Source organism: Triticum urartu, chromosome 5, assembly GCF_003073215.2.
Source record: "Triticum urartu cultivar G1812 chromosome 5, Tu2.1, whole genome shotgun sequence".
Classification (NCBI taxonomy): Eukaryota; Viridiplantae; Streptophyta; class Magnoliopsida; order Poales; family Poaceae; genus Triticum; species Triticum urartu.
In genome coordinates, this window is record NC_053026.1 from 64999436 (window position 1) to 65015002 (window position 15567).

The window sequence follows — 15567 nt, forward strand, 5'->3', positions numbered from 1 at the left end:
GATGAGCCTGGGCACCGAAACGCTGCACTCAAACTAGAGAGCTTAGTATGTTACTTCCTCTGTAGTAATAATAGATTTAAGGGAGTGTCTAGGGCACATCTAGATGTGCTCTGGTTATTGCACATCTAAATGAGTGAATCAAGCACAAAGAGAAAAAAAAATATCCACACAAATCTCAACGTAAGATCAATGATATAGGACTTAGATGTGCAATACTTATGGCACATCTAGATGTGCTTTAGCAAAACTGTAGATTTAATTCTGGTGTTGTCTCAGTCCTTCTTGTCTATAATATGCCAATGATGTAGTATTACTGTTCAGCAACCTGATGCGGCTCTTCAGAAGCTTTCGGATTAGTCTATTTTATTACATGTTTGATATTCTTGATGACTTGGAACCACGGTCACACCAATCCGCCTCGCCAGTCTTTTGGATCTTCACGCCTTGCCCTTGCGCTGTCGACACCAAATATAAGGCGAAGTTGATACTGGCCGCGGCAAATGGACAGCCGATCTAGTCCACACAGGCCACGGGTGCGCCGTGTCAGCGAGGTCCCCATCCATGGCCTCAGCCATGTATGTAGAATAACAGCGACGGCATTCACCGGTCCAAGGCGAAGCAGCACTCAGCGAGGCGGACGATGAACCTGACCGACGTGGAGATTACTGCTGTGACCGCGACCCGCCACTGCGCATATCACAATTCATATCTTGTGTGGACACCTTTGATTCGATGAGTCTGCATCGTGTGGACCATCTGATTCGCAGGGTTACGTATCTTGTGGACTCTTTGATTCACGGGATTCTAATGACATAAGAACATGATGAAAAAAATAAGTGATTTCATCGCTGTCGGTTCATCCTACATGATAGGACACCATTGATTGCACCAAAGAAACGATATAGGAAATCACCTGTTTTTTAAAAGAAAAATTGGCATTAGGTGAAAAGTGCCCGGCAGGCGAAATGCAAGAGTTTCAAATCTTAGAAGATCAAACAATCTTTATACCGGAAAATCGCTTGGAAAGTCATACAAGATCCCTTTATATAAATATATAATAGAAGAAGCCCTCGGCACAAGTAGTAAAATAAGGGAGGTGATCAGGTGAAGTGCAGAGAGGCTTCATGGAGGCCCTGTCCAGCGGATCCACTCAGCACAAGTGCTCGCTTCAGCCTGCAACACATCCTCTTATTCTTCTTCCAGGACGACCCCCCTTCCTCTGCCCGTCGGTTAGTTATAAGCGTGCAGTGACAACAGGACAAGGTCACACCAATCATGCAGCTGACGCTCTTCAACTGCCTCTACCTGGCTTCCTCAAAGATATGGTATCACGGAACAGTGTGGCTTCAGAATTTCAGATCTGGATCACGTCCCGAATACGAAATTGAATTTTTCATCCTTTTTTTTGCAAATGACGCGTAAAAGTACGCACGAAATGATGTGCATAAGTCTTGCGACAAAAAAGGCATTTCTGCTGACTATATCAATTGCACCGTGTCCTGCGTTTCCGGTACTCGTATCAAGGAGTTAGGGAAGCTGCTAAGACTATGGACATGGAGCAAACCAGAGCTGAAATGAAAGTGAGGCTAGATACAAATCCCGTGTGCGCTTCGTCGCCACAGGGTATGCGCCATGCGGCTTTCTCCACAGGCGTGGCGTGGAGATTCTGGAGGGCCCACACACAGGGATCAGGACGGGTTTCCTTTCTCCTGTAACGGAGGAGCAGGTCTGGGCTGCCGAACTCAACCGTTGCGTAACCGCTGGCATCAAGAGGCTGCAAACAAATACGGCAATCAGCTAGGGGTTTTCTTCAGAAGCGTTCTACTATTAAGGAAGCAAAAAAACTGAAAGCCCGCACGTATTTAACGAGATTGAAAATTGTTTATACCAAATCTACACATGAGAAGCTGACCATGAATACAGGATAATACATAAAGCAGGGCTAGATGATAATCTTAAACATGATAGTGAATAGTCTGCTAGGGCCGAGTTTTCAAAAAGAAATAGCCTGCTAGGAGTTATTTCAGAGATATTTCAACAAAGAATCAAATAAGTAAGACCCAGGTATTTTTTTTATAAGCTTTGAAATTGTTTATTCTAAATATATGTACGAGAAGTTGACCATGATAAAGCCTTAAAAGGAAAAATATTTAGAATATTAATGTACAAGTCCAACTGTTATGGACATCCACCTTCTAGAACAAATGAAGGGCAAACATAAATAAACAGGACAATGAGGCAGAACTTTCATGACACCACATATATCTCAGGCATGTTTCCAGGCCGCAAGCTAGAAGATTCAAATGTAGGGTGGGGTATTTGGCCACCACCACAAATGTAGCTTTCTTTGCTTTTCTCGTTATTTCCTGGAGCATCCAATAATCTCTCCAACGCATTGTAGGGCATTCCAGATGCAAGTATGTACATTGCATATTTAAAGTCAGTGTGTTCCCTAGAAAAGGTAAATCAAATGTACTGAAATAACTTGGTTTCTATTTCACTAGCTACACTTTATGATCACATAACTGCAGTTACCCTTGTTTTACTTAATCCCTTGACACCATTCAACCTTCCATATTTTCTCAGAGGTGTGTACAATTTATGTAAGCAGGATAATATTAAACTCAACCTACAGAGATGAAAGCCAAAACACACAAATGTACAATGAATAGTGATTTTATGCATTCGTCTTATTTGTCTTCCTCATTTCTCCCTGTCTTTGTTGACTGTATAGCTGAAGTAAATTTATTGTCGCATGCAGTTTATCAGAAAATTAAATTTGCCAGATGTAGTCCATCTCCGCCACTATTCGCCAGTTTTAATATTCTTATGGAAAACTTTAGAAACCTTTTAATGTACATTTGTTACTTGTTAAACACGTGCCAAGCCTTCCTATCTCTACTCAATATTTGTAAGATGGTGACCTAGAGCAAAACTAAACAGAAATGAAGTTGCAAGATTTTTTCCTATCTCTGCTCAATATTTTTACTTGAATGTTCTGCAATAAACACATGCCAAGCCTTCCATTATTGTGGGTCAACCTGACCCAAAATAAGTGTTTCGTATGTTGAGAGGTGTTATGAGCGGCATATATTACAGCCAGGCAGTTAGGGGCCTGGCCCAGTTATCTTATTGTGTTAGGGGCTTAGCCCAATTATATCATTAGGAGGATTATATAAACTCATGTAAGGACCCGTTTTGAGATTAAGCAAGAAGCAATCATTATTTGCTCGGCTTCCCGAAGGGAGACGGGAACCTAACCCTAGCCGCCTCCTGCCAACGCCGCCGCCTCTTCCCTCGCGCACGACGGTGCCCAGCCGCCGGCGACCGCGAGATCGCCCACGTCCAGCCCCCTCCTTCCCCTACAATCTCCGCCCTAGACCCAGTAGAACCCTAGTTTCTACCAATTTGGTACTCCCTCCGTCCGGAAAAGCTTGTCCCAAGCTTGCTCCTCAAATGGATGTACCTAGCACTAACTTAGTGCTAGATACATTCATTTGAAGGACAAACTTTTTCGGACGGAGGGAGTATCAGATAGCTCAGTTCCGATCATGTCTGCACCACCGCCCACCCCACCGCTGCCCACCTCGCCGCTGCCCATCACCACCGCGCCGCCAATCCTCTCCACCACGCCGCTGACCCTCTCCACCACGCCGCTGTCCTCCCCACCCGAGCCGCTGGTCCCCACCTCCGGCGCCCCCACCGCCCAGCTGTCGGCGCCCTCCACCGCGCCGCCTGCCGCCATCTACACCCCGGAGGAGGTCACCGGGGTCCTCCACGCCCTCGTCACAGCGGTCCGGGAGATCCGGCTGTACTTGGCCAGCCCCTACAGGCCTCCGTCACCCCTGCCGCCGGCTGCCGCCACCGGTCCGCCAGCCCTGCCGTGGTACTCGCCGCACTCGGCGGCCTCCGCGCCGTTCGCTGCAGCCCCAGCTGCCGCTGCAGCCGCCGCCCGCCACCACCCCGCAATGGCCGTCGCCGGTTCTCATGACGCCCCCCATGCAGCAGCCGCTGCTGCTGCCGCCGCCCCCCGCCAGCACCCCCATCTGGCCGTAGTGGCCATCGACGGCCCTTGCGGCTCCCGCCACGCCCATCGCCCACATGCAGCAGCAGCTGCAGCTTCATCCCGCCGCGTCCGTCGCGCCCATGCAGCAGCCGCTGCAGCCCCAGGCACCCCCGCCGCTCAGCACCGGGCCGGCGACGACCGCGCCGGCGGGCGTTCCGATCCAGCAGGTCCGGTTCCCACCCTCACCATCACCGCTTCCGGCCTGGTTGGCCGGGTCGACGCCACAACCGGTCTACACTATGGCCGGGGAACAACCGGCGCCCACCCTGCAGTACGGCGGGCCCTCCGGCTCCGCGGGTGCCTACGCTGGCCGCGCAGGACCGTCGTTTCACGGGGGACCCCCGGTGCCCACCGACCCGGCATCATCCTCTTCGCTGCCCCGTACCGCCGAGCCGCACGCCCACGGGGGTCCGACTCTGACCCCGCCGCGCTTCGCCAAGCTCGACTTCGCCACCTACGACGGCACCAAGGACCCCCTCAACTGGCTCAACCAATGCGAGCAGTTCTTTCGGGGGCAACGGACACTCGTGTCGGACCGCACCTGGCTCGCCTCTTATCACCTCCGTGGCGCCGCACAGACGTGGTACTACGCCCTCGAGCAGGACGAGGGCGGCATGCCCCCATGGGAGCGTTTTCGCGAGCTCTGCCTCCTTCGCTTCGGACCACCGATACGCAGGAGCCGGCTGGCGGAGTTGGGCCGCCTCCCCTTCACCTCTACGGTGCAGGACTTCACCGACCGCTTTCAGGCCCTGGCGTGCCACACGCCCGACGTGACGGCTTGCCGGCGGGCCGAGCTCTTCGTTGGCGGTCTGCCAGATCATATCCGCGTGGACGTGGAACTGCAGGGACCCTAGGACCTTCAGACGGCCATGTATTACGCACACGCGTTCGAGCGCCGCGCGGTGGCCATCCAGCAGGCATCACCGTCCAGGGCCGCTAGGTCGCCACCCTGGCCGGATGTTCCCGCGCAGGGTCGGCCTGCTCAGGCTTCCGCGGCACCCCTCGCCGCGACCGCGGCGCGCCCGTTCCGCCGGCTCACCTCGGCCGAGCTGCTCGAGCGTCGCCGCCAAGGGTTGTGCTTCAACTGCGACGAGCCCTACGTGCCCGACCACGTCTGCCCGCGTTTCTTCTACCTGGAGGTTGCGGACTACATGGAGGAGGAAGCCGCCGCCGCCGGGCTCGGTGACCTGCACGCCCCAGTTGCCGCGGAGGTGTTTGGTGACGGCTGATCACCTCGAGGAGTTCCGCAAAGCGCTTTCCCGCCTTCCAGCTCGAGGACGAGCTGTTTGTGTAGGCGGGGAGAAATGTTATGAGCGGCATATATTACAGCCAGGCAGTTAGGGGCCTGGCCCAGTTATCTTATTGTGTTAGGGGCTTAGCCCAATTATATCATTAGGAGGATTATATAAACTCATGTAAGGACCCGTTTTGAGATTAAGCAAGAAGCAATCATTATTTGCTCGGCTTCCCGAAGGGAGACGGGAACCTAACCCTAGCCGCCTCCTGCCAACGCCGCCGCCTCTTCCCTCGCGCACGACGGTGCCCAGCCGCCAGCGACCGCGAGATCGCCCACGTCCAGCCCCCTCCTTCCCCTACAATCTCCGCCCTAGACCCAGTAGAACCCTAGTTTCTACCAAGAGGATGCGTTGTTCAATATCCATCAGGGATATAATATGCATATAACCACCAGAACACTGTCCAGTACTTCAAATATCTACAGGAACTAGTTTACCCAAATTGAGAACACAATATTAGTGATACCTCTTTTATGATCACTTCCCGTATAAGAAGCATGCGCATTTGCGGACAGCAAGGACCAAATAGATCAAGTTGGCTGTTTGTTAGCACATATAGCTTATTTCAAAATTGGAAATTTAATGGGCCTCCTGATGGCACCCTTTCATCTTGCAGCCTTGACAGTTTTGTAGTTAGTTTAGCTTCTTTCCTTTCTCTTGTTTTTGTTTCATTTAGTTTTTGTTTGACCTATGCTTCGGGTTGGTGGCCTGCCAAACACGTACAGATGCATGTTTGAGAAGAAAAATAAACTTACTGGATATCTAGCATGGAGAGGAAGCTCTATTACAAGGTTATAGTCCATCGATGTGCTTGGCTTGAGATCAAAATGAATCTCAACAGCTGACCGGTTGGACAGAGCGGAGGGCAGTTCAAGGTTCGTGTCTCCAAAAACAGCAACATCGAGAAAAACTGCACAACAAAAATGAAAGTGAACATGACGCAAATGAGTAGTACCATAGTTGATTGGCCAGCTCAGAGTTTGGTTTCACCTTTCCGCTCAACAAAGTGCTGCAGCTCAAATGGGTCAGCAAATACACCACTCGGGAGCTTTTCAAGTATCACCAGATTGGCATCGTAACCATCAAGGAATTGTACCATGGCATCTTTGGAGTTACCAAATTTGATAGAATAGATCAAGCGGCGGTGGGAACCTTCGCCAACCAGCTGACGATTCACTTCTGAAAGCGTAGGCACATCAAGTTCATCAGCAAGTCCTTTACACAAGTCGGCGGTATCACGTACTTCGGTCAATTCACGATGCTCAGAGAGCTGGCTCGTCAAGGCATCGACATATGCGTCAGCAATGTACGTCCTAGAGCAAGGCATGCAGTTGACATATTGCTGGCTGCTGTCTGCCTGTTCAGAACAGGAGTCAGAAACTTGTCAACAAAATACTGTATTTAACAACTTGGAACAAAAGCACACCAAAATTCAAAATATGGCACCTAAAAAGTATGGCATGCCCTAATGTGCAAACAATTTTCCTAAAAAAACTGCAAACGAGGTACAGTTAATTACAACAGACCACTGAGCTCACAGGCAGCAAACTTAATCTAAATGAGATGACTGCTGCACATATCGTGCTGAGCTTTGTGGCTGAGTGAGGCTACATCACCAATGGCAAGACCATGGAAGCGTGGGAGCTTTGCGCAATCCATCTCTTGTCGAGCTACACATCGTACGGGCACCACAAGCCCCGGCCAACCCCAGCAGGCAGCAGCATGCCCAAAACTTGGTCGGGTTGCAGATTCCGCAGAAAATCGCACAAAAATGTTAGTACACACGCTCAAGGGTCCAGGCGAATCCGTTCCAACCCCCACGCACCTGCTTATCCGATGACGAAGCGTCGGAGATCCAAGCGGCGGCGAGAAGCGCCACGGCGAGCAAGCACGGCCCGCTCCCCACGGCCATGGAGATGGAAGGGAAGAATGGGAGAGGAGCCAGAAGCGGCCGGGGAAGGGCGCGGCCGGACGGGTTGTGGGTGCGTACGGCTGCGGCCTCGCGTACCGGATTTTCTTCTGTGGAGGCGATCTGGGGCGTGTGCCTCTTCCTTCTCCCTTCCCCTTCTTTCTTCCAAGCCTCCGAGGCATGAAGATGCAGGGATCTATGCGTGACGTTGAAACATGTTTTTTTCACAAACTAGTCCCTATGAGCATGTTGTATGATGGAATTTTGCATACATGATCAGAGAGTCATCACCAGCTTAATTACAAACCATCAAATTCATCAATTTGGTCTTCTCCATTCCGTTTTTCATCTCGTTGAGCCAACACGCTTGAAAACAAAATATTAGTATTTCCCAGATGACCATTTCTAAATCACTACAAACTACGAAGAACCATTTGATCAGACAAGGGATATAAAGATCTTGTCGAACGTTGACAAATAAAGTGTTCCTAATTTAACCTACACTATGGGCGACTCCCTCCGTTTCAAAATACTTGTCGTGGTTTTAGTTTAAATTTGAAACCAAGGGAGTATGATGGAACGAACACTTTGTGTATGGTACGTTCGTCGGTGACCTTGAGAACTTATGAATAGTGCGCAAAATCCACTCGTGTACGGTGTATCTCGGTGCCCTTGAGAACTTATGAATAGGGCGCAAGCACTTGCTCATAGTGAAACAAAAATGAGCACGCAGTTGATAAGAACATTTTCCCCACAACTTATCCAAATGTTGTACTCCTGTATGTAAGATATGTTCAGCAAAGTTTGCCCTGTATACTGGCAATGTGAAAAACAACTATAGTACCTCTATATCTTAAGACTTACATGTATTATTTCACAGACAACAGGAAAATTTGCAAATATCTATACGGATAATCTTTCTTTCTCTTCTTATTACTTTACTGTAAACTAATCTTATCCTGTTGTATATATATGATGCATCTAATTCCACCAATAACCTCCAAAATATGCAGCCATGTTCACAAATCGGAGTAATGTCCTTCTCTTTACTTGAATGATCATCAATAAGGAAAAGACCCTGTCAGCCTCATATGATCAAGGGTGCTTCTCAAGCCATATTGTTCAACTGCCTGAATGCCTGCCCGAAAACCATCCCCATATTCCACGGATGAATCTGTTTCGATCTGATTCTTGATGAACGCCCCGAGTTTCTTCTCAAATTCTGTCTTCGCTCCCTTCTTTGAAGAGGTAGGAGCTGCCGACGAAGACGATGATGATGCCGAACTGGAAGCAGTGTTGCCACTAGCACCGGCGATGATTTCAGACTCAAGCCACAGGTGGGATAGGACTTGACAGATGCCTTCTTCAACCTGAGGGCTAAGAGATCTGTATCCTGCAGAAAGAAAGAAGGCGACGCTGAGAATAGGATGCAGATGCAAGTGAATCCAACTACAAATTTGTGAGCATGACTACATGTACCTTTAAGGCGAAGATATGCGTGCATCATCTCGTGAGCAAGGATGGAGCCAGTTTGCAATCTGGATGACAACTAAACTAATAAGGAAATCTATCTAGATACAATCCATACAAAAGAACTTCATGACAGATAATGACTTTCGAATAAGTAGGTCCTTAAGAACAACAATCTAGTACTCCCTCTGTCCCATAATATAAGAACGTTTTTGACACTAGTGTAGTGTCAAAAATGTTCTTATATTATGGGACGGAGGGAGTATGTGTTCATAGCAAGGGGAAATAAATTATAGAACAATATACCTTGGTAGACCATACAGTATTAGGATGGCGGTCACTTCACACCGTCGGACCAGCTTGTATGGTCCTGTAATCATATCCATAATTCTTTTTCCTGGTCCAATTGTTGGTCTTTTTAAGATCTGGATGCATTAAATTGTCAGTACATGCAATTGCAGACTGTAAAATCTGCACATGCCTGCAATCAAATAAATTCAATAAGATGGCAGCATTTAGAAACTTACAGTTCTGACAATTTGTTCTTCAGAAAGGCATAGACCTCTGGTTTCAGGAAGGTGATGTCCCTGAGATGAAAGAAAATAAGAACAGATAAGTTGGGAGTATACAAAGCATTGTCTGCAAAATAACCAGATTATCATCCTACTTACACTTTTCTCAGCTTCCAATGCTTCATTCAGAGCCTGACGCTCAACCAAAAGTAATGGAACTTGCTGTTCTACTTTCATATTCAAACCTTCAAAAAATTCTTGAATGTCCATGTAAAGGTGTTGGCATTCAGGAGAGTCCATTGTTGCAGAAGTGAGACATTCCAAGCACAGTTTCCTCCCATCGTCTAATGTAATATATTTGATGTCCGTTGGCTGAATTTCAGGATGAAACGAAACAAATTACTCTAGATAATCTTCAAAGTCAAAGAAAAATAATCACAGATAGCTAAGCATATGAGGAATACATCACTATAAGAAAAGGAGTAATTGTAGAATTAATTGGAACAAATAATACAGCATACTTTCTGTTTATTAGTTTGTTAGATAAGCTTCTATCAAGCATTATATCAAGCCAGAGTTTCAAGATCCTGGCAATAAAAATCGCAGGTCAATGTTCAGAACCGAAATGATAATAAGTCATTTATTTACAATGTTGATTGTTCTACCTTTTTCTCACCCATTAACACTGATAATGAGCCATTATACTGGCACCAAGAACATTATTTTGATTGCTAGTGTTTTGTTGTTGAGGCATCTTGTAATGGCCGTCTAATCAGGTGTTGCCTTGTTGATGGGGCGCTTAGTTGCATTTGCCTAGTCTTATCTCTTATGCATGTATTTGGTCCTTTCTATCAATGCATCAACACAAAAGCTTTTGCGTCTTCTCAGAGGAAAAAAATTATTTAACCTTCACTATTTTCCAAATTTTAATGAAAATTTTCTGGTTACTTCCAGTAACAGGAACCAGTCAACCTGGACGAATTGGTCTGGTTGGTTATAAAATCCTTATTTACCTCCATTCTTTCACAGCTGCAACACCTAGGAGTGCCATCATCTTCATGGGAAGGGCAGTACTTTTGCATCCAAAAAGGATGTGCTCGGTATTCGATCAGGCCATTCTTATTTGTCGGAATCTGGGGAAGAAAATGCAATAACCACGATTCAATGCCCAGATCAAGAATTTAACTCTAGCCAACACTTTCATGCTCGTTTTCTCAAGAAAATAATTGAATGATTATCCATAAACATGGATGGCAAACACTCACAAAGTTCTTGCAGACATCACATTTTGGATGAAAAAAATCTTTATAGCAGGATTTGTGGTATGGCTGGTCTTCATGCATGGCGAACTACATAGTAAAAAGATTAGCATCAATTATTTAATCTAATTGAAGCATGGCACGTGGTGATATAGTAGGCTTATATACCTCATACTCTGATATGGGCTTATTGCAAGCATAACATTTGAAGCACTGAGGATGCCAAACTTCATCCATACAACTAAGAAAACGCCCATGACCAATTGGCTTTCTGCATCCAGCACAAGTCCTACACAAGTAAGAAACAGCTATGAATAGAAGCACACAATAGTAGGTTCTTCTGATCAAGTTAAGATCGGCATCCAAACTACTGTTAGTGTGATGGTGCTTGTACCAAGTCAAAAAGATGAGATAGCCAATTTGCATACTATGGAGCTAATCATGCTGTGCTTTATGAGAAATGCTAGCATATGTGTAGAGCTAACCATTCCGCAATTTCATGAAACCTGCAAGCTGATAGAAAGTACCAAGGACTGACCCTCGTTATGACTTACTTTCCTTTCACCATTTATGTTCGATTCAATCACCAAATCAGCACTTTTGAGCTTCCAAAAGGAGAAAGGGGCTCACAGTGTATCAGGTGAAGAAACATACTACATACCAAGAATATTTCCGAATAGAACACGTGTTGAGAAAACAAACGGAAAACAACTTATGATATTTAAAATTACAACATTGCTTAAAAAATTGAAATATCCAACAAACTGTAGCATCCAGTAGTCACCTGAATCCACTTGAGGGTAAGACAGGCTGATGTGGCTCCCTTGCTGGGATACTCTCTGATGGAACATTCTCAACAGGGGCATTTTGACGAGGAGACTCGGTATTAAGGCTCTCCTGGAGAGCCCGTGCAAGTTGCTCATCTTCCTCCAAACTATAATCAGGATCTGCATTAAAATAAACTTATGAAAATTGTAAAGAAAAAAAAGGAACAACTTTTACTCAGTAACTGACTGTACTAGATTTCCATATCGGCGGTCACTGCCCCCAAGGAGATTATATTTATTCATAATATAAGACAAGAATAGTCAATAACAAATAGAATGCACAAAGAGGCAAGAGGATAAGAATGGCTTGGATAATACTAACCAATAGCCTTTCCCTTATTCGGATCTTGCTCTGCTAAGGATAATGCAATAGCATGAGCTATATCTTCACTGTCGCTCTCATCATATGCATCCTACATCAATCATGACAAGCAACTTGAATAGCCATTCTTTGTTATAACAGGAATATGCATTCAATATGTTCATAACTAGCTTGTTTAAACTTCTATCAAATGTGTCTATGCTTCCTTGTGTAGACAGGTTATGAACAAGAAAGAACTAGCTACAATAAAAGTAGAAAGGATAAATGACTGGGAAGTATATGCATATGGATAGATAGTGAAGTAAATGACAAGAAGCTAACTCTGGTATGCTCAGATTGGTTGCCTTCATGCCAGTGGCCATCATAATGACCCCTTGAAACTCTGTTTACTGAGCCTTTAAATATTTTGTTTAACCAACCCATGATCTGGAGCTTATATGAGGATCAAATTTCTTTGAGCCTGCAACCGGGAACAGGGTGAATTCAGAAACAGAACTTGTTGAGACCTTCATAATGACGTGCATTAATTTGCGTTGCAGTGGCAGATCTTGACTTCAGTAAGACAAGGCTAGCATCTATGCATTATGATACGAGCCACATCGAACAGAAGTTATCGGTGACGAACCGCACCACGAGTTCAATAACAAGTTTCGGTCTGAATTCCCACGAGGAAACAAGAACAAAATAACAAGAACAATAACAAACAGAATGCAGCAGAGCAACTCTGTATCAGTTACATTTGACATACCTGGAAAACCTCTGAGAACTTTCACTTAAGCAAAATGCTGGTGCAGTGCTCCAAAACCAGCTATTTAGACTCCTTGGCAGTGAGTGAGGCCAACCCAGATCATACTCCAAGCACGTTAGGTGATGACCTGATATTTTTCTTCACAAGTCACCTAACAGGGGGGAAGAAATTATTCAATGAGAAAGAAAATATTCTTTGTGATCAATAAGAGCAACCAATGGTCATACAATCAGACAAAAAGACAGGTGCATTTCTCTAAGTATTATAGGCCATTAGGACCACACAGTGACATGATCACTAGCAAGTGGCAACCAAATTATCCGGCAAGATTCGCAATCATCGGTGAGCCCATGTTTCTACATTTCTGGTGAAAGGGGTAGCATGATTAGACAGAGAAAATACTCTTGTGATCAGATCATCAGAAGGTGGTATCAGAATCAACTGGATTTTGCTTATCACTTGTCAATTCGATCGAATCCGAGGGTCGAAGGCCAAATTAAATTCTAGCAGAGAGAAACATGCCCAAATTGGAAGCAAAACTTCTGAGACGAACAGAGGGCAATTCGAATTTTGGACTGAACAACAAGAAAATCAAGAACAACTGAGATCAAAGCTCGGACACCAGATCAAAGAAGAAGACCAACATAATCTAATCAGTAAGCCCCATCGCGGAACAGCGCCGGAGCCACAAAAACCTGAACAGTTCAGCGAACTACCTTTGGACTCGACGCCGAGGAACCCGGGAAAGAAAGAGCGTCGGATTCTGCCGGCTCGATCGCCAAGAAGGGGGGCCAACTAACTACCGGAGAGACGGGCGAGCCACCGGTGTCTTGCGCTCGACGGCGCCCGCGGGGAGGGGGGATAAAGAGAGGAGAGGCCGCGAGAGAGACGCGAGAGCGGGCGACCAGTAGGCGGCCGGGGCGGGGGAAGAGGACAAGCGGGGTGGGAGCAAAAGGGAGCAAATGCGTGACATGGACGGGAAGGGAGCGGAGGTGGTGGTGGAGGTGGAGGAGGTTGCCCGGGTCAAAAAGGGAGGAGGGGAGGTGACGTCCGCCTCGCGCCACCCCCATCCCCGCCCAGCGCGGCGCCGCGCAGCTGGCACAGCGACGTCTTGCTCGCGCGCTCGTGCGCGCGGCGGGTGGCACGGGACGGGAGGCGCCCACGCCCACATGGGCGGTGCGCGGCGGCGCATTCCGTCGAACGCGCCGCGGGCGTCATGCCGAGAGGGAGAGGGAATCCGCCCGGAGGAGGGACGGGGAGGTGAGAGGAGGCGGAGTGGCAGAGTGGCCGCTGGTTGACTTGTTTTTTTCCTTCCCAACGCGGTCGCGCTTGAGCAGTTTATTACTACTCCCTTTTTTTTGTACAAGACCAATAGAAAGCAAAGGCAACCACTCCCTCGTTTTAAAAATAATTCAATTTTTAGGATTGTGCCAAATCAAACTTTCTTTTTGACCAAGACTGAAAAAAAATCTATAAACATCTACAATATCAAGTCTATATGATATGAAAATATATTTCATAATGAATTGGTTCAGGAAAATTTGGTGTTGTAGATGCTAACTTGTTTCTATATAGACTTGGTCAAACGTAATGAAGTTTGACTTTGAAGAAAATCTGAAACTTCAATTATTTTAAAACAGAGAGAGTAGTACTAAATAACACGACTAATTGTTTAATTTGAAAATGTCTCAAAATATAAGGCGTGCTTCATTTTAAAAAATGAATTTGCGAATATGTTTAATTTGTAAATGTCACTAATGTAATTTCTTGTTCTCCCTAATATGTGATTTTTTATTATAATTTTAGTTTATAATATATATATATATATATAAACACAAAAAATACAAAGACAAATACAATGCTGGTATTCTTGCAAGCTTGAACAAATATACTTTTGCATGTGCCAAAGTTTTAAATGGTCAACATTTAAAAAAACTAGCCTCCTCGTTTGTTTGCACTATAGAAAATACCAAACTCGCAAAGTTTTCAATATAAATCAATAAAAAATAGACAGTAAAATGAAAAGGGGCAATGTTGCCCTCCCACGGGTTTAAAAAATACATCACACACATCTATAATATTAATCTGCAGCCAGCATAGCAAGTTTTACCAACAAATCATTGTGCAACCTTGAATATAAGAGCAACCATGGAATTTTTGCAATTTTGGCATGAAAAAGGAATTTTTGCAAGACTTCGGCCAACATTACACACCACAATGTAATCCTCAATACTCTTGGATTCCACCCTTGACTATTTTTAATAGGTTACCCCAAAGATTTTTTAATCTTCTCAATCCCTTCTTTCTTTTCCTTGCTCTTGGCTTCTCCGCAATATACTCTCATCATTCAAATTATGCCAAGTTTATAAATCACAACAACTTTGCCGTCAGGACCCCCCCCCCCCCAAAGATTGTATTTCTTGTTTTCTACATGGTCCAACATATTGCAACTAAACCAGAGAGTATTAATTTGCATTAATTAACTGGAAAGGAATTTAGCTAGCCCCCCCCCCTCCCCACACACACACACCATCCCATCAATAAATCAGGCATTTCTGGTGATGCCTAGAGCACAATTTGTCACTTTCCAAGTTAGTTTCGCCAAGACAACCAAACAACAAGTGATGTATTGTCTTTGTTTGGCAACATAAATGACAATTTTCATTTTCACCCCGCCCTCTCTTGATCGGGTTATATGTGGTTAAGATGTTATTCCTAAGCATTAACCACAAAGAAAACATTGATCTTGAGAGGGATTCATTACTTGAAGATGCAACACCCCTAAGCCACCATGATCTTTTGACAAGCAAACGACAAGCCAATTAACTATATGGTATTTCCTTTTGTGTTCCATTTCCTTCCAAATGTTGTCCAGTACACCTTTTGGGGCTTCCGGGAAGGAATGTATATTATTTAGGCATGAGTTAGTTAGGGGCACTCTATCACTAGTAGATCGAACATTTCCTTTCCACCATACCATTTCTTATCAATCTTCTCTTCGACGTGGCCCCATTGAGTATTTTCACATCAATGGGCGTTCCTAAGTACTATATGTGTATTTTTCTAATAGAACAACTTGGTGATTCCATGTTTCAACATTAGTGGTGAAAGGGACAACATGATTAGATAGAGGAGATATTCTTGCGATTAGAAGGTGGT

The 15567-nt window shown here is 45.6% G+C and overlaps 2 protein-coding genes across 4 annotated transcripts; both read right to left on the reverse strand.

Annotated features, from left to right (window-relative positions):
• Positions 1 to 974: 974 nt before the first annotated feature.
• Positions 975 to 7483, reverse strand: LOC125507915 (phosphatidylinositol-glycan biosynthesis class X protein-like). Of its 3 annotated transcripts, none has more exons than XM_048672442.1 (4): positions 7187 to 7483; positions 6352 to 6718; positions 6117 to 6271; positions 975 to 1173 (listed from the first exon to the last, which is right to left on the reverse strand). In XM_048672442.1, exons 1-4 carry the CDS (start codon positions 7271 to 7273, stop codon positions 1123 to 1125), a joined length of 660 nt encoding a protein of 219 aa, XP_048528399.1. In that variant the 5' UTR covers positions 7274 to 7483; the 3' UTR covers positions 975 to 1122. The 3 variants fall into 3 exon arrangements, with proteins under 3 accessions (XP_048528399.1, XP_048528396.1, XP_048528397.1); XM_048672439.1 differs by having other exon boundaries at positions 975 to 1774; XM_048672440.1 differs by lacking the exon at positions 7187 to 7483 and adding an exon at positions 6978 to 7155 and having other exon boundaries at positions 975 to 1774.
• A 545-nt stretch (positions 7484 to 8028) lies between these two features.
• Positions 8029 to 13664, reverse strand: LOC125507914 (protein DA1-related 1-like). Its single transcript, XM_048672438.1, has 13 exons — positions 13125 to 13664; positions 12409 to 12559; positions 11982 to 12120; positions 11661 to 11751; positions 11296 to 11458; positions 10680 to 10800; positions 10518 to 10601; positions 10266 to 10385; positions 9412 to 9624; positions 9268 to 9327; positions 9047 to 9165; positions 8750 to 8808; positions 8029 to 8663 (listed from the first exon to the last, which is right to left on the reverse strand). Exons 3-13 carry the CDS (start codon positions 12081 to 12083, stop codon positions 8332 to 8334), a joined length of 1464 nt encoding a protein of 487 aa, XP_048528395.1. The 5' UTR covers positions 12084 to 12120; positions 12409 to 12559; positions 13125 to 13664; the 3' UTR covers positions 8029 to 8331.
• Between the last annotated feature and the right edge of the window lie 1903 nt (positions 13665 to 15567).